Source organism: Sceloporus occidentalis, unplaced genomic scaffold (assembly GCF_023333645.1).
Source record: "Sceloporus occidentalis isolate IW3139 unplaced genomic scaffold, rSceOcc1.0.p SCAF_5, whole genome shotgun sequence".
In the NCBI taxonomy this organism is placed as follows: domain Eukaryota; kingdom Metazoa; phylum Chordata; class Lepidosauria; order Squamata; family Phrynosomatidae; genus Sceloporus; species Sceloporus occidentalis.
Genome location: NW_028316985.1, coordinates 55,428,534 through 55,454,526, shown reverse-complemented (window position 1 = coordinate 55,454,526; position 25,993 = coordinate 55,428,534). Strand labels below are relative to the sequence as shown.

At 39.5% G+C, this 25,993-nt stretch overlaps 1 protein-coding gene across 1 annotated transcript; it reads right to left on the bottom strand.

The window, feature by feature from the left end:
- Positions 1 to 433: 433 nt before the first annotated feature.
- On the bottom strand, positions 434 to 24,022 carry TSPAN8 (tetraspanin 8). The gene is made up of 8 exons (XM_089526817.1): positions 23,765 to 24,022; positions 13,663 to 13,725; positions 12,180 to 12,308; positions 11,415 to 11,489; positions 10,869 to 10,976; positions 7,008 to 7,124; positions 4,602 to 4,685; positions 434 to 667 (listed from the first exon to the last, which is right to left on the bottom strand). Exons 1-8 carry the CDS (start codon positions 23,822 to 23,824, stop codon positions 614 to 616), a joined length of 690 nt encoding a protein of 229 aa, XP_089382943.1. The 5' UTR covers positions 23,825 to 24,022; the 3' UTR covers positions 434 to 613.
- Positions 24,023 to 25,993: the final 1,971 nt, after the last annotated feature.

The following is a 25,993-nucleotide window of genomic DNA, read 5'->3' as shown; positions in this document are numbered from 1 at the left end:
CTTGACTTTCCAAGGCAGCCTATTAAATAAATTGCCCACCACTCCTAATTTTAAAAAAAGTAGAAGGATGAGGACTGCTCCAGGGACACATGTTTCAGAAGGTATGTCCAGTTCTGTGAAATGGAGAAACATGTGTCTGTGTATTTATACTTACTTTGGAGGGGAGAACTTTACTTTAATATACATTAAAAGTATTTTTTCCAGTTATCACAATCAAATGTGCATCCAATTTGAATTCAGGGAGGAAACCAATACCTGTATATAACAGTTATCCGAAGTCTGGAAAACACTACACTGTGTCAGCACAATGTGTGACACATTAAACGCTCTGTTTTGTTGAGAAGAAAACTTCAAATAAAAAAGCTGACAAAAAGTATACACAAAAGGTATGTGTTGCATTTAAAAACAGACAGCAATGGATCATTAGTTTCCCTAATTTTAAACAGATTTTTATTTCATAATGCACAAATAAATCTTTATCCATCGGTGCTTCGGCTGTTATCATTACAGCTGCTTCTGGGATTTGTTTTAGGGTGCCAAACCAAACACCAATCTCTCAATCTACAAAGGTTTCTCCTTTGGCTGGTCACATATTTCTGACACTTCCATGGTTTCATTTTCTCTGGATTTGGCAGTAAAGGCTCATTGAAAACACCAGACCAAGAACCTGGAAAAGAAAGATGTTTATGGTATTATTTGGCAGCTTTCAATATCCCCCACATACAGTCGATGCACAGCAAGAACATTTTGTTTGCAAACTTCTTGGATTTACGTACAGATGAGATCTGCTATGCTGAAGATTGCTTCCAAAGTAATTTTTAGAAGTATGACTCTCAAATAGTGGGATTTTAATTAAACCCATATATACCACAGTATGGGAAACTTAAATTTATTGTAAAAGATGGATTGCTTTAAGGGTGAAGACATGTCCTTCTATGGGGTTCTTGTTACTGCTTTATGCTGTTTACTTAGAGCAGGGAGTAGGAATCAAATTTTCCACCAGCAGAGAAAGGTTTTTCATTTTCTCTTCTGGAAAAGATAGAGCTATCCCATACTGAAGCCTTTTTGTTCAAAAGAAATCAGTTGTGAATTTATTATGATTTCTTAATAATAATAATAAATTTTATTTATATACCGCTTTTCCAAAAAGATAAAAGCGGTTTACATAGAGTTTAAAACCAATTACAAAAACATCATAAAATAGATAAAACCAAGAGCACTGAATACAATATACAATCTAAAAACAATCATTCAATCAATCAATAGGGTGAGGTAGAGAGTCAATGGGATCAGAGTACACGACTTCATTTTCCAGGGGGGAAGGCTTGACAGAAGAGGAAGGTTTTAAGCCTCTTTTTAAATGTTTCCAGGGGGGTGATAAGACGGAGCTCGTCAGGAAGACTATTCCAGATTTGTGGGGATGCTACTGAGAAGGCCATCTGGGAAGTAATAACATATTTAGAAGGTGGAATTTCCAACAAGTTCTTCCCAGTTGTTCTGAGTGTGCGGGGCGGGTTATATGGGGAGATGCGGTCCCTCAAGTAACTCGGGCCCAAGCCATGTAGGGCTTCTTAAACAATGGAATGATTTTCTTGACCTTTTGCAGAACTATTATAACACCAGAGATCTGTTGTTCAGGACTTAACTGTCCATGTGACAGTTATTTGCCACTGACTAGTAACAGAACCAAACTAGAAAGAGTTGAATCAGATAGGTCTTGGTTTAAATTCTGTCTGAACTGAGTGCTATGTGGGGTTTTTCTATGAAAGAATTAATTTTTAAGGTTCCATGAAGAATTAAAATGGCATGAAAAATACTGCACATATATACAGGTAGATATCTCCTCCATCTACAAGTCTTTAGCTTAATCCACTAAGCATAATCACTCAAGTTCTGCAGCTCAGAACTCTCCACCTCACCTGATGGTAGCAGAATAGCTTACAGTTGAAGGGCAGAACTAGATGAAACAAACACCTCTGTCCTCTTCCAGTATAAGAAAAACAAGTCACTGCCATCCTTTCTATATCACCTATAATTTCCTTCCTAAGGCAACTGCTTTACTCTTCCTAATAGAAGGCCCAATAGAAACTGACTTCTGAACCTATGGTGGTTGCATGCCTTCAAGTCACTTCTTACTTATGGTGACCCCAAGATGAATCTATCATGAGGTTGGGTTTTGTTTTTTTGCAAGATTTGTCCAGGGGAGGTTTCCTTTGCCTTCCTTTGAGGCTAACAGAGTATGACAGCATCACCCAGTGGGTTTCCATGGCCAAGTGATTTGAACTCTGGTCTCCCAGAGTCCTAGTCCACTATTCAGACCACTACACTACACTATGCTGGGTCTCCTCTGAACTTAAGAGGTGGCTTAAACTGGTTGTACTTGCATGTTGCCCTGAAAGCCCATGATATATGATGCCATATAAATATTTTACACACACAGTTTTTGTATGATCTTCTTGTATTGTTTTAATAACTATTGTAAACTGTGTTGGGGTGAAAAAATCTGTTCTAAAAGACAGTTACAATAAACTTTATATTTTTATTTTTACAAGTGTAAAACTTGGGCTTTCCTTTAAGTACACACACCCATGTGCAAGAACATTTTAAGATTCAGTGCAAGTGCAGATTTAAAAAAGAAAGGTCAGCACACAATCATCCTGTTTATGCAGCCCTAGAAATTCAGCCTCCTCTCTCAGCCCATAAATTTCCCACATTGTTAATTATCACACTGTTATCACTTGATTTGCTGTTGGATCATTTATTCAACATTTGTTATTCTTTCCTATTAACAGTCTTTTAAAGATTATTCCGGTTTCAGATGAAATGTTACAACAGTGATTGAAGTGACAATACCGCCATTCTATGGAACACCCTTAAAGACTATGGAACATCCTTAAAGACATGGGAGTGTCAAACAGCCATTCTACAGTAATATTTGAATACTGACAAAAAGAGAGAGAGAATAGCTATGAACCTTCAACATAAAGAGATCCTCATTGTAATAACAATCTAAGCATGGATATATATATATTCCATGATGCTTCTTTAAAATAACTTACATCATGGCTACCTATGGGTGTGTTACATTCCTTTTACTAGCATCAGAAGGCGAGGTGAGGCATCAAGCCTCCTCCTTTAGCTCAGCTGAAATTCACTTCTCCAGAAGAACTGATTCCCACAGTGATCATTTAACAAGAGCCATTAAAGCATTTATATGGCTTGGGGTTTGGTTATCTAAGGGAACATCTCCTCCTGTAGTTACTTACCTGGACCTGAGGTCATTATCTAAGAGTGTCCTTGGCATATAAGGCAACACATGTGATTATAACAAGAGGACTTTTCAGTGGGTAATGCCATCTCCAGAAAGGCTCACTTGGCTCTTGCATAATGGTCTTTGGTGTACCTTTACATTCTCTCAGGTATTTTGAGAGTTCTTTTAGGCACAGGCTATCTGATGGCCCATATTTCCCTATATGTACCTGCCTGGCTCTTAAGCTTTTTGGGGAGTATGCTTTATTCAGTTGCAACACTATTGCAGTCCTCTCTGATTAGGACAAGTGAGAGGATCTTTTCACTCATGCATTCTGGGCTTGTTATTCACACCGTGGAATTGCAACTTTCTGGGAACCGCATCACTCTGCATCTCTGCGAGTTCAGTTGCTCCCATGTGCAGGCACCCTTCCCTTTTCCATGCACCCACTGGCATTCCTCAGCTGGACAGAGATGGGTCAGCATCTCTTTTGTCTCTCTCCACTTCCTCTCTCTTTCCTCTTTACTTCCCAGTGACAGCTGTTCCGCTGGGGAAGAGGCAGTACTTTCTTGACTGTGTGGGCTGTGAATGATGTGAATGTATTTGAAACACATTAAAGGCATGGAGAGTTTTATCCCGGATCTGTTCAGGGTTATTTGCATCATTGTTCACACAGCCAACAATGTCAATATTTTGTAAAAACTCAGGAAAAGGCCCGATATTAATTATCTGTGGTAAATGGGGGTTTTGGCAGACCATCCCAAAAAACTTAATTGAGTGCATTCAAGATGCATGTGAACAACAAAGATTCATCCCAAATTCATCCTGGATTATTTTCATCATGTGAATAACTGTTGAGTTAGTCATAGGCATGAGTAGGTTGCCAAAAGATGTCAAATCAACTGCAGCTCCAGATCTGTCTACCATCTCTGCACCTCCCATCTCTCTCCTCCCTTGCTCTCCCAGCTTGTTTGGGACAGGAGCAAACATGGCACCAGCTCCTCCACTAAGCGTTGATTTCCATCAGACATAACATACTATAAGCTCTGTAGAGGAGCTGGAGTTCTCCTACCTCAGATCAAGTTGGGAGTGTCTTTGAAAGCAAGAGAAAGAGGGAGCCACAGCTATGGTGGCAGCAACAGATGCTTCAGCACTCATACATATTTAACATGCATTCACTTAGATAAAGACTGTTCTGGTCATGCAAAGCAATATTTGTCCCTACTTGCTGGTTGACTTTGGCCAGTCATTATCATTCTACATAATGAACAGCACAAAGGATAAACTGGATTTCCACCCGGAGTTCCGTGTAGAAAGGATGAAGCAGAAACATCAATAATGGTTTATGTACCTCAACAAATGCCAGTCCAAATGCTACTCCCATAACTATGATCATATTGTTCTTGAGGAAATCAATCATGACATCTTTGCAAGACTGAAAGACAAGAAATGACCAAAATTAATACAAGTAGTAGGTTTGTAATTCGTAGTCATTTTACATGAAAGTCAAAGGGAATGAGCTAAACTCACTAAGGCGCATTACAGACTGGCATAAAGCCATAAAAATTCTAGGTTTAGGGAGAGCACACCAATCACGTGCTCCCAAACCCTAGTATGTGCAGGTGGTGTAGCACTAGTGGTGCCCTGTGTACATGGGCGCCACCATTGTTACATAAGCACTACATGGCATTCACACATTGCCATGCAGCATTTACATAACGAGTGCACCAGTGGCACACTTGTTATGCCGTCCCTGCAGCTCAAAAAGAACCCAGTTTTTCCGGGTTCTTTTTCCTCTGTAGGGAAGCTGCGCAGTTTGGCGGCTGCGGCTTCCCTCCAGAGGAAAATAGGCCACTGGCAGGCCACCCTTTTCGGGCGGTTTGTCTGGGCCCCTATTGCAAGTCATTTACAATTTTAATACTGCCTTGGGTCCCATACTGGGAGGAAGGCAGAATATAAATTAATTAAATAAATATACCAACTAATGGAATCAAAAGTTGCAAATCAGCATGCAGCCAATAAATGTTATTTATCTCATCAGTCCCTTGCTGGCCAGTATAGAATTTTTTTACCCAGTAGCCTCCCACCAAAGTCTGACTACTTCTTCAGGTCAACTGTCTTCCATATACAATATATCTAGAAGCTTCAAAAAAGAAATTCTACTAGAGACCTTTCCTTCATGTATTTGCCTCCATGTGTCTGCTTTATCATCTTGGGTCTTCTTCCCTATCTGACTACTGATACTGATTGACTTTCTATATTCTTTATCAAGAACATTGGAAGACAACAGTTTTGTTGAAAATAAGAAAATACCTTTCTGCAAATATAGAACGGCAGAAAGGAGGAGAGGTGACGAGGTGGGATCTTGCCTTTCCCAGTAGGCTCAGACAAAAGCAATTTGCTGCTGCTTCTCCTAACCCGTGTGCTCTTCCCCATTAATAGCTTTAGCTATTTTGACCACACTTTGATATTGCTTGAACTCATTTGTCCTGGTTTTCATCTTTACCTTTGATGGGACCAAGGTCTAAACATGAAATGCATTTATGTTTCTATACACCTTATAAACATAGCCTGAAGGAAATTTTATATATAATATTTTTAAATAATTTTGTGCATGAAACAAAAGTTTGTGTGTACACTGAACCATTAGAAAGCAAAGGTGTCACTATTTCACCTGTATGTCTGGACAACTTTGGATTTTGGAGTATTGCAGATTTTGGAATTCTGGATAAGGGATGCTCAACCTATATTGATAAAATGCACACTTGTTTTCCTTCTCCCTCTACTGATGGATAAGCAATCTACCCACTGCCCATATTGGTTCAATCCATTTTCTGGAAGAGCTAAAATCAAAATAAGAAGCTCTTCGGGGAGCTAAAAACGCCTGAGTTAGATGAATGCCTGGGATAACTTGGAATTTTTTGCATGCCACTCTGGAATTGGACAAAATGCATGATATAAATAAAATGAACTGACAAATTATGTTTGGCTAAATGTATAAATATCAGTGGTAAATAAGAAACCATGCATATGTTTGAAAATAACAGTCGGCTCTTGGTATCCACTGAGGTTTGGTTCCAGAATCCCAAGTGGATATCAAAATCCATGAATGCTCATGCCCATTAAATACAATGGCATAGTAAAATACCAGCCCTTATATAAAATGGCAAAATCAAGGTTTGCTTTTTGGAATTTATATATTTTAAAAATATTTTCAAGCTGTTGATGCTTGAATCTGTGGGAACAGAATCTGTGGATAGAGAGGACCAACTTTATTATCTGAAGTTTCTTGAACTGGTTAAAAATATTCACCAGCCTCCATTAGTGCATCAGTTACTGGGCAATTCATTTCATGTGACAGCAGAAGGGTAATGGCATGCTATATTTGGATTTAATTCTGCAATATAATGCATAACTTGGTATAATGCAGAAGACAGTAGCAGCAGTTAACAGAACTGCCTGTTGTAATAACCATTGTTTATATGATAGAACTGAAACATTCAGTTTATGAAAAATGTACATGTTATATAATGGCCTATTAGGATCATTAGCCATATCACATATCTGACTCTTTAACTGGGTAAAACAAATAAGTCTACAAGAAATATCACAGAAAAATAAACTCTCACCTTTTGGGTGACAGAAAGTGACCAGTGTTTGAGAAAACTAAAATAACAATACTCATATGTATTTTTCCATGTCTCTGTAAAAATTCAAACAATGCAAACAAAGTGACACATAATATAATCCTTCATACCTTGGTATACAGATTATTTTTGCAGACATCTGTTGCTGCATCTGCCTTGTCACATGCACAGCCAATTGGGTTTCCTCCCCAGTCTGACCTCCCATTTTCCAAACCACAACATTTGTACTGAAAGAGAGGAGAATATAAAAAAATATGTAGTTAAATCAAGCCTACAGAATTTTGTCCTCTTTGCCTGTCTTGTCATCCAAAAGAATAATACCTGTATTCTGAAGTTAATAAGTGAATTTGGAAGATATCCCTCATTGTCTGATTCAGATTCAGCAAATTTGTATTTCTCTTATAGAAAAATATAAAACTTTTTTCTTTTCTTTTTTGAAGGAAATAATCAAAGAATCTGATCTCTCAGGACAAGCGGCTAAATTATTTGGTTACTCTTTTGCAAAAAGGACATAATGAGAAATCTTAACACTTTAGAGGGAAAGCAAATGAAAGTCTTTAAAATGAATTATTATCTGTGGGTTTTGCCTCAAACATTACATATGTTGTGCAGGGATGTTAGTGAATTTAACTGTTTTGTTTATGCAAGTTTTTGTAGGTTAGGAGCATATAATGCAGACATTATGAAATACCTCAAGGTCTAACTAGATGTTATGTGACTTATGTGACCAACTTGATTACTTGATTAGTAATCATGTTGTCAATTTCTAAACATTATGACTACAGGCAACATGGTTAAGGGTTGTCATTGCTATGACAGTATGGAGTTTATCACATAGGGGAAATCCCGTATAGAAATGGGGGTTTAACTTGAGGGGAAATCAGTGAAAGCGAGTTGATTTTCAGTTGACGTTGTTGTTAAAGTGTTAACCCAAACAGAAAGTAGACAGAAAGTAGACAAAAGCAGCTCCTTTTTACTTTGGGAAAATCATGAAAGTAAAAAGGAGTGTCTACTTTCCGTTCAGGTTAACACCACTTTAACAACGATGTCTGTGAAAATCAACCCACTTTTGCAGATTTTTTTCCAGCTTTTAAATCCCATTTTTGCATGGGATTTCCCCTGTATGATAAACTCCTATGTCTGTGTGTGGATGAGATTTAACTCTTTCCCATGGCCTCCTTCTCCACTCTGCACACTGTAGGAAGGTCAGGGCCCTTTATTGCCACTTACTGAAGGTATTTCCACTGCTCAGTTCTAAGTGGGGAGAGGTCTTACTAAGATCACTGCTGGGGAGAGAATATTTAAACATCTCCCTGTGTACTCAAATGATGATAACAATGTTTCATCCACCTGGAATTTTAATGGGTATTTTTAACCTACAACATTACGGCTAACACATGTGAGTAGACCCTTATGCCTATGCAGAGCCTGAAAACCTTACCTTTCGAACAACAACACCTCATATTCATGCTTCCTGTGGGATTTGGGAAGCTGTAGTTCATAAAAGTAACATTTCCAACCTCTGTTTTATCATGTCCATTGTTTCCTAATTCACAATATTTTCTTTCCAAACAGAAAGAATACCAACCAGCACAGTCACAACTTAACTAAAAGCAGTTTTAAGCCTGCTTTTTCACAACTGTGTTGGACAGAAAGTCACTTGCTTCAACTGAATATGCAGAATTGAGCTGTTTCAGGCATCACATAAACAAGAAGCCAAGCAATCATAAGCTAAAGCAGATGTTTGACATAAACTGTCAGAATGTGTGTGTGTTTGTATGTGTGTGTGTGCACGGTGCATACATCTTTTTTTTCAAAGCCATCTCAGCAGATGCTCATTATCTTATGAACTTTTTTCAGGTTCCTAAGGAAACTAACACATGCTTATCTTTTGTGTCTAAGAATGAAGCAAGGATTTTTTTTTATTTTTATCCAAACAAATTTGGATAATTTTACTATGAGTTTGCTCAGAGGAAACATACCCTTGGAGGTATAATACTAGTTCACCTGCCTGGATGTCAGGTGCACAGCTGCTCTTGGAGTGGAAAGGGCATTGACTCAGATCTTTCATCCAATAGGGGTCTCCTGTCACTACCTGCCCCACCTCTAGTCCCAACTCTGAAATACAAGATGCTGGTGGTGATGGTAGCCAGCCAGGGCAGTCTAATTGTACTTTTTGCCCCTGGACCCCTGACCAGTACCTATCACTTTGGGTCCTGTGATCAAATGCAGTGAAGAAGATGCTTTAGGACTCTGAATCAGCTGCATTTATTGCTCTAATATGCTAAACCTGGCTCTCTCTTACGTTAGGCATATTGAATTGGGTTGGCCAGGAGCAACATGGCTCTTTGCCAACTGTCTTGCTAAGCCAAGAACCCATGTTGGAAGCCCCCACTGCCCCCGTTTCACTGTGCTATGTGGTTGAGAAAAGATGGAGTGATTTTTCTGAAGCCTTAGACACATTTATTTAGTAAACAATTCTGAGGATTCAGATGGAGGCTTATAATTCAAATCACATCTTATACATAACTTTACCAGTTATACAACTGTGTTCCCCTAGAGGCCTACCAGATGTTGGATTCCAACTCTCATAATCTCTCATCATTGGTTATGCTGGCTAAGTTGACAACAGTTCAGTCCAACAACTTTTAGAGGCCACAGATTGCTCATTCTTGCCCTAGAGGTTTCCAGTGCCCAAGCATCAGCCAATCTGTCTCCCCACCCCACCATTCTCCAACCAGCATGCATTAGGGCTATTTTATATATATATATATATATATATATAAAATGTTTGTGTGAACTTTGAGGTATTTTCTGACCTCATGATAACTTGAATGTATTGTGAGGTATAAAAATGTCCCATGTCCAAAGAAGTGTTTCTACATATATTATTAAGTATGAACCTTTTACAGACCGAGTGCCCAAACTGCAACCCAGGCCCCACTTATTTATTGCAAAGTGTCACGTCCTTCTGGATTTCTAGTAAGAAACTGGCAAACTCTGTGCTAGGGTGACAGCATGTGTGCCCACAGAGAGGGCTCTGAGTGCCACCTCTGGCATGCGTGCCATAGGTTCACCATCACTGGAATAGAAGACAGAAAAAAGGTTTTTGAAATTCAGATAAAATGAAATAAAATGTACACTTCTTGTACTGTGAGATAGTTCCTGAACCCAGTAAATTCAGATCTTTCCCCCTCCTAGTGGAAGAAACTTGGATTACCCCTGAATCAGGCCAAAACAATGTTTATCCCAATGTATTCTGAAGTTGCAGTATTTGTTGCTGTAGTTTATCTGTCTGTCTGTCTGTGTACAGTCTCTCTCTCTCTCTCTCTCTCTCTCTCTTTCTACTGTATCTCCAAATGACATTTCTGTTGTCCTGGACCACTTTCTGACAACTTCCAGCACCATTTTATTCCTACCCTAGAATAGGTTTCTTTTTAGTTCTGAGACATAGCAGAACAAAATAAATATCCTTTTCTTCTCTTCTCCTTCACACCAGCATGATACCAGTTTAACGGTCATGGCTTGATCCTATGGAATTTTGGGATTTGCAGTTTGGTGAGGTTCTTAAAAGCCTGACTGCATCTGGATTACAGAAATATTTCAGTTCAACATCACTTTAACTGACATGGCTAAATACTATAGAATTCTAGGAATTGTGGTATTCTGTGACAGAGACCTCTGGTATCACAATAAACTACAATTCCCAAAGAAAATGGCTGAAAGGTTGGTTAGCTAAATATCCAGATATTACATGTAGAGCTATAGTAGACACTGTGTAGATTACTGCAAATTACTATTCAGAAGGCAAAGTTTAGAGGGAGGACAGATTGGCACATTAAAATACACACACCAGCCAAAATTTCCTTTCTTAAAAGGTAGAGCCTTGGGGTATGTGTTACAAGATATTGTTCTCTCTTCCACACTTTCCAAACCAGTGCACTTCTTATCCATAAAGTAGGTTGATTTACCTGTATCTCAAAATTGTGAAAAGCAGTCTGGAAGTCTTTATCACTTTGTGAGGAACCTTTCAGAGCATCAAGGTTTACTTTCATTGTCGAGTCCAGCGCTTGTTCAATCTGGAAAGAAGTCTTCTGTTAGAGCCTGGAAAGCTTACTCTGTAAATCCCAGAATTACCAGGGGGTTTTTTGGCCCGGTACACACGGGTACTGTGTGGCGTGGTGGCGGCAATATTAGGGTTTGGGAGGGCACAGCACCTGCACGCTCCTCAACCATAATACATATGGGCACTGTCATCATGGCAGCCTCCCATCCATATGGGGGCCGCCATGATGCCACCACCACCACCACTGTACAGCAACCAGACATCACTGGCAGGAAGTGGCATCATGGCGGTGCCTCTTCCTGCTTCCGGCGTTGCTAAAAAGAAGCCACTCTAGGGGATGCTGCAGCACAGACATGGGGCTTACAGGGGTGGCACGGAGCTTCCCATCTGTACTGCCCCTTTATTAATTTTTGCTAGACACATTCAAAGAGGAAAAAGAAAAATGCAGTACCTGAGATTTATAGACTGCTCCCAAAATCCCTGCTACAATTTGAAGAAGCAGGATTGCTAGTAGCCCGATGAAGAACTGAAAGAGAGAGAAATTAATCACCTGATCAGGTAGGTAGAGTATGACTGTTACTTGACATTTGTAGGAAAGGAATACAATTATACAAGCCTGCCTAATACCTGAAAGGCTCCAGATCCTGCCTGCTCTTTGAAGCTAAGCAAGGTCAGCCCTGCTTAGTACTTGGATGGAGCTTGGAGGCTTCATTGCCTGTTACATGCAATTATAGGAAATTGACTGACATACTAATGCTATTGAGAAGGTCAGTCTGGAAATAGTGTATAGTATGGCATATGGAAATTCTACTGAAACAAAGAATTCAGTAGTATTTTTCAGCTGTGATGAACATCTGTCTAATGATAGTGACTCAAAGGAGGGCACAATGTGTTGGACAAATGGAACTCATGTGAAATACTCAGTAAGAAATAGAAATCTATAGTATCAGCCTGTAAAAAAAAAACCTGATATATCCACTCAAGTCAAGTTTCTTTGAAGTAAATTCCAACTTTACACTTTCTTCGTTTATTAAAATTTTGCAGCAGCAAATATTACAATGCCTGCCATTTGGTTTTAGATTTCTTAGAAACAGCACATAAACATGTTTCACAATGCACAGAATCACTAGGAATCCACGTGGCTAATAAGTGATTTTATGTCTCTGAACATTGGCTTGCAAAGGTTAATGTCAAGGTTATAATAGTAAAATTCTACCAGGAGAAGCATGCACTGGCTTTCCTTCATGGCACCGCAACAACCCAGGAAACCAAGCACCATTATGATAGCACCCACAGCGATGAGAAGGTCAATACCAGAAAATAGGGTGCTGTCTATTTGGAAATCCTGTGAAGACAGAAGTAAAATATCTCAAAGACAGATAATGAGAGTCAATATAAGGATGTTCTTTTAAAACAAAATCAGATAAATAACCCAAAATCCATTTCACTAATCTGTCATCATGTAGGGTAACAACAGCTTTTGTATCACTGGAATATCATGAGTTGTTACATTGCATTTGTGATGCATATAGGCTCAAACCAAGAGACCCCAGTTACACTATACCCTAGGGCACTGCATGGTTACAGCAGGTGACTGTGATGGCTAACACTACCATAGCTTCCCATTCAGGTATTCAGTAATGGACTTTAAGTAAAAAGTAAATAAACCCTGTATCTAGGTGGAAAATTTTAAATCTTCCTGTCTCATCTAAATTTACTTCCCACCCCAATGAATACAAGACAGAGAATGCCACTGGCAAGCATCAGCCACAGTAAAAGGGAAAAGCCATTGGAGGCACCTTCCACTTTTTAATTCTCCACATGTGAGGGAAGGCAAATTTAGGAAAATGGGAAATCAGTTGGGAAAGGGTTAAACTTCACCTATCCAGATATGATTGGTCCCAATCCAGGTAATTTACTTCTGTGTTATGAAATATAAACTTAAAGAGAATATGAGTTGCATGCAACTTTTTAAATGTATCATGTAGCCTTCATTGGATGAATGAACTGATACAAGCTGTAACACCACTGTAAATCTTAAACTGCATCTTGGACCCCCATTGGACAAGGTTGAAAATTCCTGATACATTATAATTGACTTTCTTGTATTAAATTTATTTATGTAACAGTAGTAGCTGGTGGCACCCATGCCTTGGGGCCATACAGATACAGATGTATCTCTCCTTGGGTGTATATTTTTGCCACATTTCTTTTATATAGTATTTCTTTTGGGAACTAGTCAAGAGGAAGTGTGTACACTAAAATGAGAACTTTAAAAGCACATAGGAGTTAAACACATTGGATTAACTTTTGTTGTTGGTCACATGCCTTGATCCAAATAGAAAACCAACTGATGGCGTCTAAAATACAATCTGTAAAAATAGAAAAATCTATTTCCTGGAAACAATAGTTACAATGGATCCTTCATATCAGAAGGCTGGTGTTCTGCAGATTTAACCATCCATGGATCACCCCCCCACACACAATTTTTAATGATGGTATATGCAACGGACACACGTCACTGTAACTGAATAGTATGGGGCACAACCACCAATGTTTTTTGGCATCTGGAGTGGGTGGGGAGGGAGAACTGAACCCCTGCAGATGAGAAGGGTCCACTGTACTCTTAAAATATGTAATGATGAAAGCCAATGTATGTTTCAAAATCAATAATCATAAAATGGTGAAAGAGGACTTACTGCTTGAGCTGATTTGCTTACACGCAGCCATATAGAGACTCCCAGAATAATGCATCCACACACCTGGTTAAGAAAATACATTGATCATCAGCTTATAAAGAACATGAAACAATTACTTTGAAATAATGCTTAAAGATTATTACAATGAACTTTCTGACTTTGTATACTTGCACCCAACATCATCACACCATATGCACCAACATTTCTTATGTATCAAGGATGCCCCATTTTTTGTATGTGCACAGTACCATCACTTGTGTACTGTACTTTGCTTTTATATTTCATTTCCAGAAAGTGATTTCCAGAAATATCTTCAGTAGGTATACATGGAGACTAGAGTGTCCTCTGGTTTCAGTTTGACACCAGGCCCATAGTTGTAACTATCTTTGCTAGGTAAAGATACAACATGTTGTAACATGAAACTAGGCATTAAGGGGAAGGTTATTACCTTTGATTAATCCATTTTAACTCCCACAACGGGAATTTCTCAGAGATGTGTGCCTCAGCAATTTATTTATTAGTTATTTATTTGGAGTATTTATACCTCACTCTTCAGCCACAAAGGCTCTCAGGATGGCGCAGATAGATAGATAGATAGATAGATAGATAGATAGATAGATAGATAGATAGATATAGACTGTTCCCTGCCCTCAAGTTTACCATTGAAAAAGATATAAAAAAATAAAATGTTATATATATGATATTACGTAATATGAGGAAAATTGTATGGTATGGCAAACAGATGCTTCCACTAATTCCCTAAATCACAGGCTAAATGTATTTTCTAGTTTGATCCTTGGATGTGATCTTTCACTACTTTGGGTCTCCAGAGCTTGTTGGACAGCTTTCATTCTCCACCAATGTGGGTGATGGTAGGAGGTTGATGGGAATTTTAGTCCAACAACAACTAGCAACCCGGGTTGGGAAAGACCTATATAGAATATATGGATGAATCCACAACAGTAGTGTGCTGCCTCTCTTCACCTTATCCTGCCCTCACTCATAACTGCTTATTTACTTGCAGTGGATGGAGAAAAGCCTTCAGCTATATGTAACCAAGACTTAGGTAATGAGAACAGATATGTTACAAAAACACATTTATGCCCCTCTTATTATCTGGGAAATGTTGAGAGTAAGTTATATCAGTTGATTCCTGGACAGAAAACTTCATGCTACGCGCTCTGTTAGCCTGCTGTGCTCCATTTGCCTCCAGCGTCCTGTTACAGAAGTACCTATATTGCTGTGATAAATAAACTATGTTCCAGATCTTCTGCTCTACAAAGAACAGAATGTTAGGCAATACAAATGCGTTCTGTCTCAGATGATGGTTACAAGATGCATTTTTAACACCAAGCTTGGAACTACGCTTTCAGTGAATTGAGTGGAATATAGTGTGTTACCTTTGCTAGGAGAATACCAGCTTCTGTTGACATGTGGAGGTGAGGGCCTAATACTCTTCACTAGAGAGCATGACAAGTTGACAGCAGAGGCATAGGGGCTGCTACCTCAGCTCAAAGAAAGTGTGGCTATTTCAAAAGCACTGGAGCATCTATAACAGGCAAATGGCCCACTCTGGGCTCTTCTATGCACTCAGCAACTATAGTGCATACCCTCCAACATTTCACGGATGAAAACAATGACAGGTGTCACTGAAATGTTGGGCCAGGCAACAAGAAGGCAAGTTATTAACGGGGAAGAATAGACAAACTACTGTTTTAAGCAAAGAGCCCTTGAATTTATGTAGCATTTTTAGGAAAGGCTGGGGGAAAACTCTTATATGAATGTACTGGTAAGAACTCTGCTCTTTCCTTTCTCTCCTGCTAAGCAGAATACAAACTACTGTTGGATTTTGAACTCAGTGTAAAACAGATGAAGTAAGCTGAGGACAAAGGAGGAAAATGGGAGGAGGTGAGAAAAACTGGGTCATTAAAAAGCATCTGAAAAAGTGGAACAGCAGAAGATTAAAAGGGATTGCTCTTGCCAAACTAGGACAATTGGAGGGTTCGTGTTGTGCTAAGGCACTATATATAAGTGCAACCCTGGCCTATGATGGTCCTTGCTATGCTGTTAATCAAGCACACTATATCCCCCTTCTCCTATTCAATGGTGCTCTACTGCTTTACTTCTAGTGATGAGCTATGGCAAGAGCTATCCTGCTAGTACTATACCTGAGACATTCTACTCAGCTCAGAAGCAGAAAACTGAACTGCATGCTTCATGTCTCACTTCAATTATGAACTCAACAGTTGCCTCAAAGTAAGACATACAGCACTGGGCCTTCATTAATAATTTTCAACAGGCAGAATGACAACAATCATATTATGCAGCTGTGTTGTAAGAAGTGTGCATGTGTTTTGAATGTGAAATACTTTTGAACACTCTGAAGCATGATGGGCAAGAAACATCTTGTATATCAGTTTGGCATAATGTCAAATCACTATTGCATGTGATCACTTTAAACCAGAGGTGGGAATGGAAGATCCCACAGGCCATATGCAGCCATGCAGAGAGTCCTAGGCAGGCTTCCCTAAACCTTCCATAATATGTATTCTATTCTCCTGTGTTCTGTTTCTTTATGCCCCATCTTTTCTCCTAAGTTGGGATTCATGGTGGCTTACAGGTGTTTCTTTTTAAAAAAGTACTGTAAGTAGAACATATGTAGATAAACATGCAAAAAGTAATTAAAACAGTCATAAATTGCCTATAGAATTAAAACTATTCAGAACGTTGGTTTCAAAGGACAACACAGCAAGGAAAGCCCTTCTCTTGTAAAACAATCAATTCCCAAAGGTCTGATAAAAAAAGGTCATCAGCTTCCAATGAATGGAGAAAGGAAGAAGGCAGGCTAGCCTCCCTAGGAAGATAATTTAAGAACCTTGAGCCAACCACAGACAAGGCCCTCATCTGTATTCCCATCAAAGATGCTTGTAAAGCATAACCTTCAACATTTCACAGACAAAAATGGAGATGTGTAGCCAAGCAACATCAGAGTGTGGTCAAAATGGCAAAGATTATCAATGACAAATTCTAAACAAGCTAGGAGAAACTGCAGCAGTTTGCTTTTATCTGAACTAATCAGGAAATCCAAGACTTCCCCTGCCCAGCCAAATTAATTGAGTGCAAATTATTTTTGTATTTTGAACTCACTTTGCAGCAACAGAAGTAAAGGAGAAAAGGAGAAAGTGGGAGGAGGAAATGAAACTGGGACATTTTAAAAGCAGCTGAAAAGTGGGATAGTAGGGGATTGATCAGGACTGTCCCTGTCAAAATCAGGACATTTGGAAGGTATGGCAAAGATGTTGGGATCAAAGTGCCTCCCAAACCCACAAAAATCCCAAACAAATAAATAAGTCTGCAACCAACAAACACAGCTAAAGAAAATTACCTGTAAAGAGTGCAGTTTTACTCTAAAGTGCTACTATTATTTATTTATTTATTTATTTATTTATTTATTTATTTTGCTCTAACGTACTATTAAAATGCTTCAGTGTAGCATAAATATAAATCCATAATCATCAACATAGTGTCCTTTTTTGTTCTGGGGAGATTGCTTTGTCCCAGTCATTGCAAAAGAAGACACAGGTTAAGTCAAAGATGGATTTCTGTAAAACCATACTAAAGTGCAGGCCAGCTAAAAAGCCTTGATCAGTACAAGTTATCTGAAAGAGCAATGAATACATTTTGCTATTTTCCATTATAATTAAGAACATAGGGTCTGTTTCCTTATTACATGGTAAGAAAGGAGTGGGTGTCTTTCTTTAAAATGCTGCAATAACGTGCCAAGCAGTGAAACAAAACGGCCGCATTTCCTTTGCAAGGTGGTTCCAAAATGGAGATCTTTGTGTTATTGCCACAGTTCAAGGCTGCCTATGGATTTTGATGTATCCTGATCAAGTGACTGGTCCCTTTGCTCTACACACACATCCACACTAGCTTTTTCCTCTGTATCTGGCTTCCTTTGGGATCCAGAAACAGGATGCAAACATTGAGGCCTATGACTTTGCATTTGCCTGAAATAGTCAGAGAGGCAAAGCTGAGAAGAAAATGTACTCCATATATTCACATGGATCTTCCTTGTCATTGCTGCTTATTATTTATCAAGTGCCTAATACTTAGTTTACAGAAATATTTTTAGGGAACAAGTCCTGTTCAGCAGATTCACTGTTTGTATCTATGTGCATACACCCATGATGTGCAAAAAAAAAAAAAAGAAAAGAAAAGAAAAGAAAAGAAAAGTCAGAGAGGGATAGGGAGGGAGCAAGGGACAAAGGGCAGGTGTAAGAAAAGGAAGAACTTTATACAAGTGGTGAGAGGAGAATCCAAACTGGGTGAATGTTATGGTAAGTATTCCTGGTAGTATACTGGTATTCTTTCATTGAATTTCTCTGTTCACATAAAGTGTACACACATCTGGTTTGTTTCTCAGGAAGGTGACCTGTTTGTACAGTTAACTCCCCCCTCCCCCCGGTTTGGTGCTTAAATCACAAATACATGCACACGATCCCTCTGTGGCTGCATCTGCACTGCAAAAATAATGCAGCTTGACACTGCTTCAACTTCCATGGCTCGATGTTATGGAATTCTGGGGTTTGTAGTTTTGTGAGGACATTTAGCCTTCTCTGTCAGAAAACACTGGTGCCACAACAAACTACAAATCCCCAGATCCCATGGGAAGGAAGGAGCCATGGTAGTTAAAGCAGTGTCAGACTGCATGATTTCAGTAGTGCCAATGCAGCCTTAGTTCTTTCCCTTTCTTGTGCCTTATCTTCCTGTGAGAGCAGGGGCAAAAAGGAAACCTTTTGAATGTAGGAGAGAGATAGCTATTTCCCAGGTTCCCCCTAATTCTCCATTAAACTGAGTAAACAGCAAAGAAGTAAGTGCGTGTGGGCAAGCATGCAGACATTTCCTCTTTTTACTCTGTGGAAAGAGAGTAATAAGTAAGATGAAGCAAACACACTTGATCCTTTCTTCTGACGCAGGGAAAATGCACTCTGTGCACCTAAGAAGTCAAAGCATCTATGAGCAGAGCACCTATATGACGGACATATACAAAGGATTGTTTTTATTCTATATAAGGAAAGAACCAGCATTGTGCAGAGGTGTGGGTGTTGGGTTAGAACTCTGGAGACCAGGGTTCAAATCTCCATTCAGCCATGGGTGACCTTGGGCAAGGCAACATTCTCTCAGCCTCAGAGGAAAGCAACTGCAAACCCCCACTGAACACATCTTGCCAAGAAAACCTTGTAATAGGTTCACATTAGGGTTACCATAAGTAAGCAATTACATGAAGGCACACAAAAGCAGCAATAAGGATTACATGAAGCTAGTAAGGCATCATACATCGTTGCCCTCGTGAAGGTTTGGAGAGAAGGGATGGTTAGCACAGATGGTATCACACTCATAGGATCATCACACAGGATTACTCACAGCCCTAATCCTGTTCACTTTGTGAGAACCTATTGTACTAGAAGCATATGTGAAAGACTAGAAACCACATGCCACAGGAAGAAAGAGGAAACTTTCTGGGAAGTAATGTGAATAGCCACATTGGTTTAATATGATGTGTGGACTTCTCCAGAGACTAAAAAGAGAAATGACAGTAACAGGAAACAAGTAATGACCAATATTACATCAAGTGAGAAATACAAGAGAAAAGAGCTGAGATTTGAATGCTTTCTGGAAGTGAGCTGAAGAATTGGCCAGCTATCTGACTGTAGCAGCATTGAGGAGCAGGTGTCCTTCCAAATGTTGCAGGACTGCAACTCCCATCAGTCCTAGGCAGCACATCCCATTTTGGTGAATAATGGAAGCTACATTTCACAAACATCTGAAAAGCAACTTTTTCCTAGCCCTCATTTATAGAAACACCGCCCATGCTGAAGGGGTCATGGGGGAGAAAGGACTACTGATAAGAATAGCACAAGGAAGTGGGGATTTAAGATGTTAGAGTTAGATTAACAAAGAGCCTAAGGAGAACAGAGGGCTAGCAGTAATGATGCAACAAGAGGGAAATTATGGAGAAACGCAGAGTTAGCAGAAGTTTAATCTGGATACAAATAAGAAAAGACACCAGTGAATGAAAAGCAAAGGCTCAGCCAAACTTGCACCCCAGCCCATTTCATCCCTCTGTATGAAAGCAGGAGGGAGGGATAGTTGAGTAATTTTTCAGGGAATACAAAAGGGAGAGAAAGTTAGTGACATATTATACTCCAACAGCAACTTCTGGATATGTTTTCTGGATTTGAGAATAGTGCATTTTAGCCACAACACTGGAATCCTGTTGGGACTTAACTCTTTGAGGTTTCTACCTCCAACAAAGCTAAAGACTTTTTTTTAACTGTGACCGCATTTGGCAGGTTTTTCCTGTACAGCACCTAAAGGTTTTTCCAGATGCAACAGTACAAAGGCTTCTTGAGAAATCCAATGTTCTCTGCCTAAGGGGCAGCTAACTTTGCACAGGGCAGGGACAGTCTGGATCTCAAGGGAAGTTATTTTTGTTGTTGCTAATTGAGTTCAAATGTTATTGACTGGATTTGATGACTCTTTGTATCCCAGAGCCTACATGGCCAAAGAGAGGAGTGGCCTCCCACTGCACTGATATCCTCCAAACCATCTTAACTGATAACAACAAAAACATCTTGACAAAATACAGGCCTGTGATTCTAACATGGTCATTTGTTTTTCTTCTCCTGTATGATTTTAAAACATTTTTTGCCTGTTGAAGAAGCCAATGGCACTTGAAGGCTTACATAATGTATTTTGTGCATTTTTAATTGGTCCAATAAAGGTTTTGCTGTTTAGTAGGTTTTGGATGCTATTGCTTTTAGTCGTATAGTCAAATCAGCTACCCCTGGATATATTTTTCCACATGGAACTGTAATCTTTCCAATTTCAGTGGCTGGTACAATTTCAGAATCCTCCTCAGCTCTTACCATTGGTCAGGATGGTCAAGGTGACTGGAATTTTAGTCTAATACATCTGTAGGGCAAAAGGTCATAAGGCCAACAAGCTGTATGAATAAGCCTATCACACATTGCCTTTGACTCCTTTCAGTAAAGTCATTTGAAAAATGAAAAATTTACTGCTAACATGCTAATAAGGGCCATTTCACACACTGAACTACATCCAAATATTAGTGCTAACCAGAACAGCCTGATTGAAGCAGCTTGTAAACTTGGGAAATTGATAAGTCACTTGGATATCAACTTGGAAATCTGATAAATCAACACTTGCGTAAATTCCATTAAATGTATCTACCATGGTTGGAGTTAACTGTTGGATTCAGCGCCACCTCATTTATTTTTACGTTTATTTTTAATTTTTGCAGCACACCAAATGATTCTTTTTTAAAGAGTACACTTAAGAAGGTAATGGAGGGCCAGTGTGGTGTAGTGGTATGAGCGTTGGACTGTAACTTTGGAAACCAGGGTTCAATTCCCAGCTCAGCCATGAAATCCACTGGGTGACCTTGAGCAAATCACATACTCCAAGATCCAAGGGAAGTCAATGGCAATCCTCCTCTGAACAAATCTAGCTAAGAAAACCTCATGATAGGTGTGCCTTAGGATCACTATAAGTTGGACATGCCTTGAAGGTACACAACAGCAAAAAGGAAGTAATATATGAGTAAGACAAATGGGTTTGGAAACACCCCCACCATGTTGCTATTTGCTATCAAGTTGATTTCGTCTTATGACAATGCAACTGAAGAGAGATATCTAAGAGCTCCAATAATCAACTTTCCTTCTCAGGTCTTGTCTTGCAAACTCAGAGCTGTTTTCTCTTTGCTTAAGTCTATCCACCTGTCTTCTGCTTTTCCTACTGCCTTCCATTTTAGCAAGCATTATCATCTTTTCCCCATAAATCAGGTTATCTGATGCTATGTCCAAAGTACAACAGCCTAAGTTTAATAATCTTGGATTCTAGTGAGAGTTGAGGCCTGATTTGCTGTAGGACTCATTCACTGGTCTTTTTAGCAATCTATCATATCCAAAGAACTACTATCTGACAACCAAAGAGACACTATTGGCTACACTCCTTGTTGAGTGTATACACATCTAGGTTTGCTTCTACAAATATAAAGGACAATTTGAAGACTATGCTAAGAATGTGTGTTGTGCATGTTCAGGCTAACCTGGACTTGTGGCAAGATTTCCCCACAAACTTGTCAGTTGATCTATATATCCTAAGCAAACTACACAATTTTGTTGGTTTTTACAAAAACTTTCTAAAAATTTCAAATTTCTCTATAAATTTGATAGCAATAATTTAATTTAAAAAATAATATGAGAGAAAGCAGAATTGATAGACTCCACCATCAGCCCCCTGCAGAGAACATCAGAGAACAATGAGTGTTTAGAAGACATTCCTGACTGACCAAGACGACATAGGGCTGCACTGAATTCAAACCCTGCTCATCCTAAGTAGAGGATTTAGGACTACCGAGGACCTAGCCTAACTTTGTGCCATCACAGTAGGTGTCAGTGGCATACTTAGTATATTTTACACCAGGAGCAGATCATGTTTAATACCCCTCCTACTCTCTTCATCATTTTTTCTGAGCCTGGTAGAGATGCTGGCCAGGTAGGCAAGGGAAGAACCTTGCTTTCCTGCCCAATCAGCAGAGCCACCTGACTCAGAAGGCAGCCCCTTCCCACCAGTGCACCAGGCAACACCCTCCTGTGACACCCAGGGTGGTCCACACCCCACATGCCATCTAGTGACCCCCACCGGTAGGTGTGTCCCTCAGCTGGAGGACCTTTGGATCTGGTGTATCACTGCTCTTCACCTCCCCATATCTTCATTTCTTTTTGGCTTTTCTGTCAGATCTTAGCTACATGCTTTGTTTCTAAGCAAACTGCCAACTCTTTTGTTCTAACAGGCTTCATACTAGCACAACATTATCCTTTGCATCCTGGATATATCTCTACTGGGCAAATTTGGCCAGTGTAAGTAGTCAAGAATCTTACTAGCTTTATTTTTTTATATGAGTTCACCAACATCTTCATAAACACAAGGGAAAGAGTTTAAAAAAAAAAAAACCCTCAAATGTTGGTGAATGCAAAATTCAACCATTTCTGCAAACAAACAGTTGAATAATTCTTCATAGATACAAAGTTCTCAGTCAATTTTCAAACTAAACAGAGACCACAGACATTTTTATTACCTCAGTGTTTGCCTCAAACACAAATTCTTCATAACGAATTTCAGCAGAATACAAAATTTATACCAGATGACCTACATTTCTTCCTTAAAATCTCCATATCCTACCACCTAAAAATGTTCAGACTTGATTTAACATTTATGCAGAGTGGGGAGATGTGAACAATTTGCCAAACATTACAATATAAAGTAAAAGGTCCAAGGAGAAAGAAAGACAGACAGATACATTTTCAGCATATCGACCAAGGCGAGGCAACTCACAGCCCTCTGGATGTTGTTGGACTTCAGCAGTATTAATTCAACTCAGCATAGTCAGTAGTGAGGAATGATAGGACATAGGACTGATAGAAGACAACATCTGGAAGGACACAAGTGGCCCACCACTGATTTAGACAACTCTACATATTCTATGAACTTTCTATCAAATTTACAGAGAAATTTGAACATTTTCAGTCAAATCATTACTAAGTTATTCCCAAGTTTTATTCAGAGGAGGTTTTTCATTGTCTTTTTTTGAGGTGGAGAGAGCATGACTTCCCTAAGGTTCGTGAATTTTGAGGGTTGAGTGGGGACCTGAGCCCAGCTTTTGCAGATTCCTAGTCAAACCCCACTACACCCTGCTGCTTCTGTCCTGACCACTTGTCCTTTGCAAAAGAGGGAGGAGGAAACATATTCCTCCCCACCACACACAGCATCCCATCAATATGTAGTCCAGTCCCAGTCTCTTCTATACCTAAGTACAGGGATTTGATCCACAATGCTTCAAGAGGACTTAAAGTAGCTTAAATCCAAAGTGCTTATTCAACTTGATTTTGAAGGTCTCTCTCTTAAAATCTCACTTTGCCTTTACAAAACATATAATTATTAAAGCAACAGATTTGCTGATAGCTGAACTGGCTTTAGTTCGTAAGATGATAATTTCCAAAAACTCAATACTTACCCAGAACAAGAAGTTGAAAATGAACATCGAGTACTTCATGCAGCTGCTCACGCCTGCCATTTTTCCTGATTTGATCCAACAAAGCCCCCAAACAGCCGAATAGAAGCAAAACCTCTTAGAAGGGTTTCCGTCCAACTATTTCTGTCCCAGACTCTTTAAGGAAGCTTAGGGCCACTTCCTTTCCCTTGATAACACAAGCGGAAGTTCTGAGGAGAAAATATGTATCAATCCAAACCATGCATATCCTGCAGCTAATGATTAACCATGCCTTTTGAAAAACACAAGTTAGAACTATCTTCAATTCTGTCTCTGCATGTTCTTTCAGTTTACGGTACCAGTATACTTTACAAGTGTACTGTACAGCTGTTTGTAAAACACCCTCAAGCTAAACAATTATGGTGAAACTAAGTGGTGACTAAAAATAAATAGTCCAGAATGCCAGAGAACTGGTGTGTTCAGACCAGTAAATGTGTTGTAAGAACCTACAGCAGCTTTCAGAATTCCTCTTTTAAACTCCATTTGGTGTTTTTGCAATATTTCCTATTACGTCTGACATTTAGTTTCGGTAATGGTGATGTATACTTTTCTCGGGAGGAATGGAGTTAAAAGCAACAACCTGGTCTTTGTGTTTCTGTTGCAGTCTTCATTCCTTGTCAGCTCCTCTCTGAAGCACCGCTACTCTTTATACATAAAAGCAAACCAAGGAGAGAAAATGAAATGTTTGTGCTCTGTGTTTATCCTGTCTTTAACTACCTCCTTCATGGTTGCTGAACAGCACCACAGACATTCTTATGTATTGAAGAGTTTTGTCATATGGAAGAAATGAGTTGGTGAGAGATTTATTTCCAGAAGAGCACTGGATGATGGTCTGAGTGGTACTTTTTTATTTGCTATACCACAACAATGGATTGTATTGAAATCTAAGTATAATGGTGCCAGGTGACCACTTTCTTTATCCTTACATTTCCCAAAATGGTAGGCTTTTTTTTTTTTTAGATCTGGGAACCAGCCAGCTCTGATTCCCCCCCCCCCCCCCGCCGCCTCCAGTGTATGTCTACAATTGTAGTGCATTCTAGTGTGACTCACCTTAGGTCAGACTATGATGGAGATATGGGCCCTGTACCACCTGTTATGCACATAGATACATTTCCCAGATACATTTCCCACTAAAATAGCTAAATCTGGTGACAAAGGGAATGTCTCCTATGTAACTCAAAGTATGAAGAGTGGATTGGGTTGTTATGCTGACCTTCCCCTCCAAGTGTACAGTGTAAGAGAATAAATGGATTTTGCACATGGGAGTCCCCATTTAGAGTGTTTGCACAGAGAGGGTATCTGGCTCACAGATGTGTGACTTGTACCCAACAGGTGCACTCCTGCTCCCCTTATCCATATGTTCAATAAAATGAAATTAAATGAAATGCTATGTGAGAGTTATGCTTGTCATGAAGTGAGCAATCAGATATCCAGACCACTTGATGAGCTGGGTCAAAGCTTGGATGAGGGCTATAATGGGATCAGCTGATCCCCAGCCCTTCCTACATATTCCTAGCATGGATAACCTTTGGCTGCCCAAAGACTCTGGGCTACAAGTCCCATAAGGCTCTTCAGACATGTTCCATGATAAGGGATTGTAGGGGTGGTGTTCGAAAACATCTGGAAAGCTTAAAGTTTCTCACCTCTGGCTTACTCCTTAGCAACCAAAAGTTACCCTTGAAAAAAATGGATGTGGGGAACAGGCAGAGGTAGGATTGATTGATTGATTGATTGATTGATTGATTGATTGATTGATTCAGGATGGTGTACTTTAGCATGCTCAGAGGAAGAAACAACATGGGGCTTGCAGTTTTTTGTATTTCTCAGGGCAGTTCACTGAATCCAGAACCATTGATAGTTTCCATGCAGCCAGCACAGAAAATGACACTGCCCAGTATGCTCAAGAAACATCAACACTACTTTTATGAGCCTTGTTGTGTACAGCTAAAGTTCCCAAATGTTCCATTTTGTACAGAAAGTCCTACATCCTGGTCCTATATCAGGGCAGTGCAGGACACCCCTATACTTGCTGAGAATGGGATCCATCCACAGTCCCAATCTGAGCATCTGGTATACAGCAGTCAGGCATAACATACTAAATGCTGTGGTACCCCTGCTGGAATTAGAGCTGGTGTGGCAGCATTCATCTTTTTTTCCCCTGGCCAGTTAGGCAGAGCAAAACCAACTTTCATT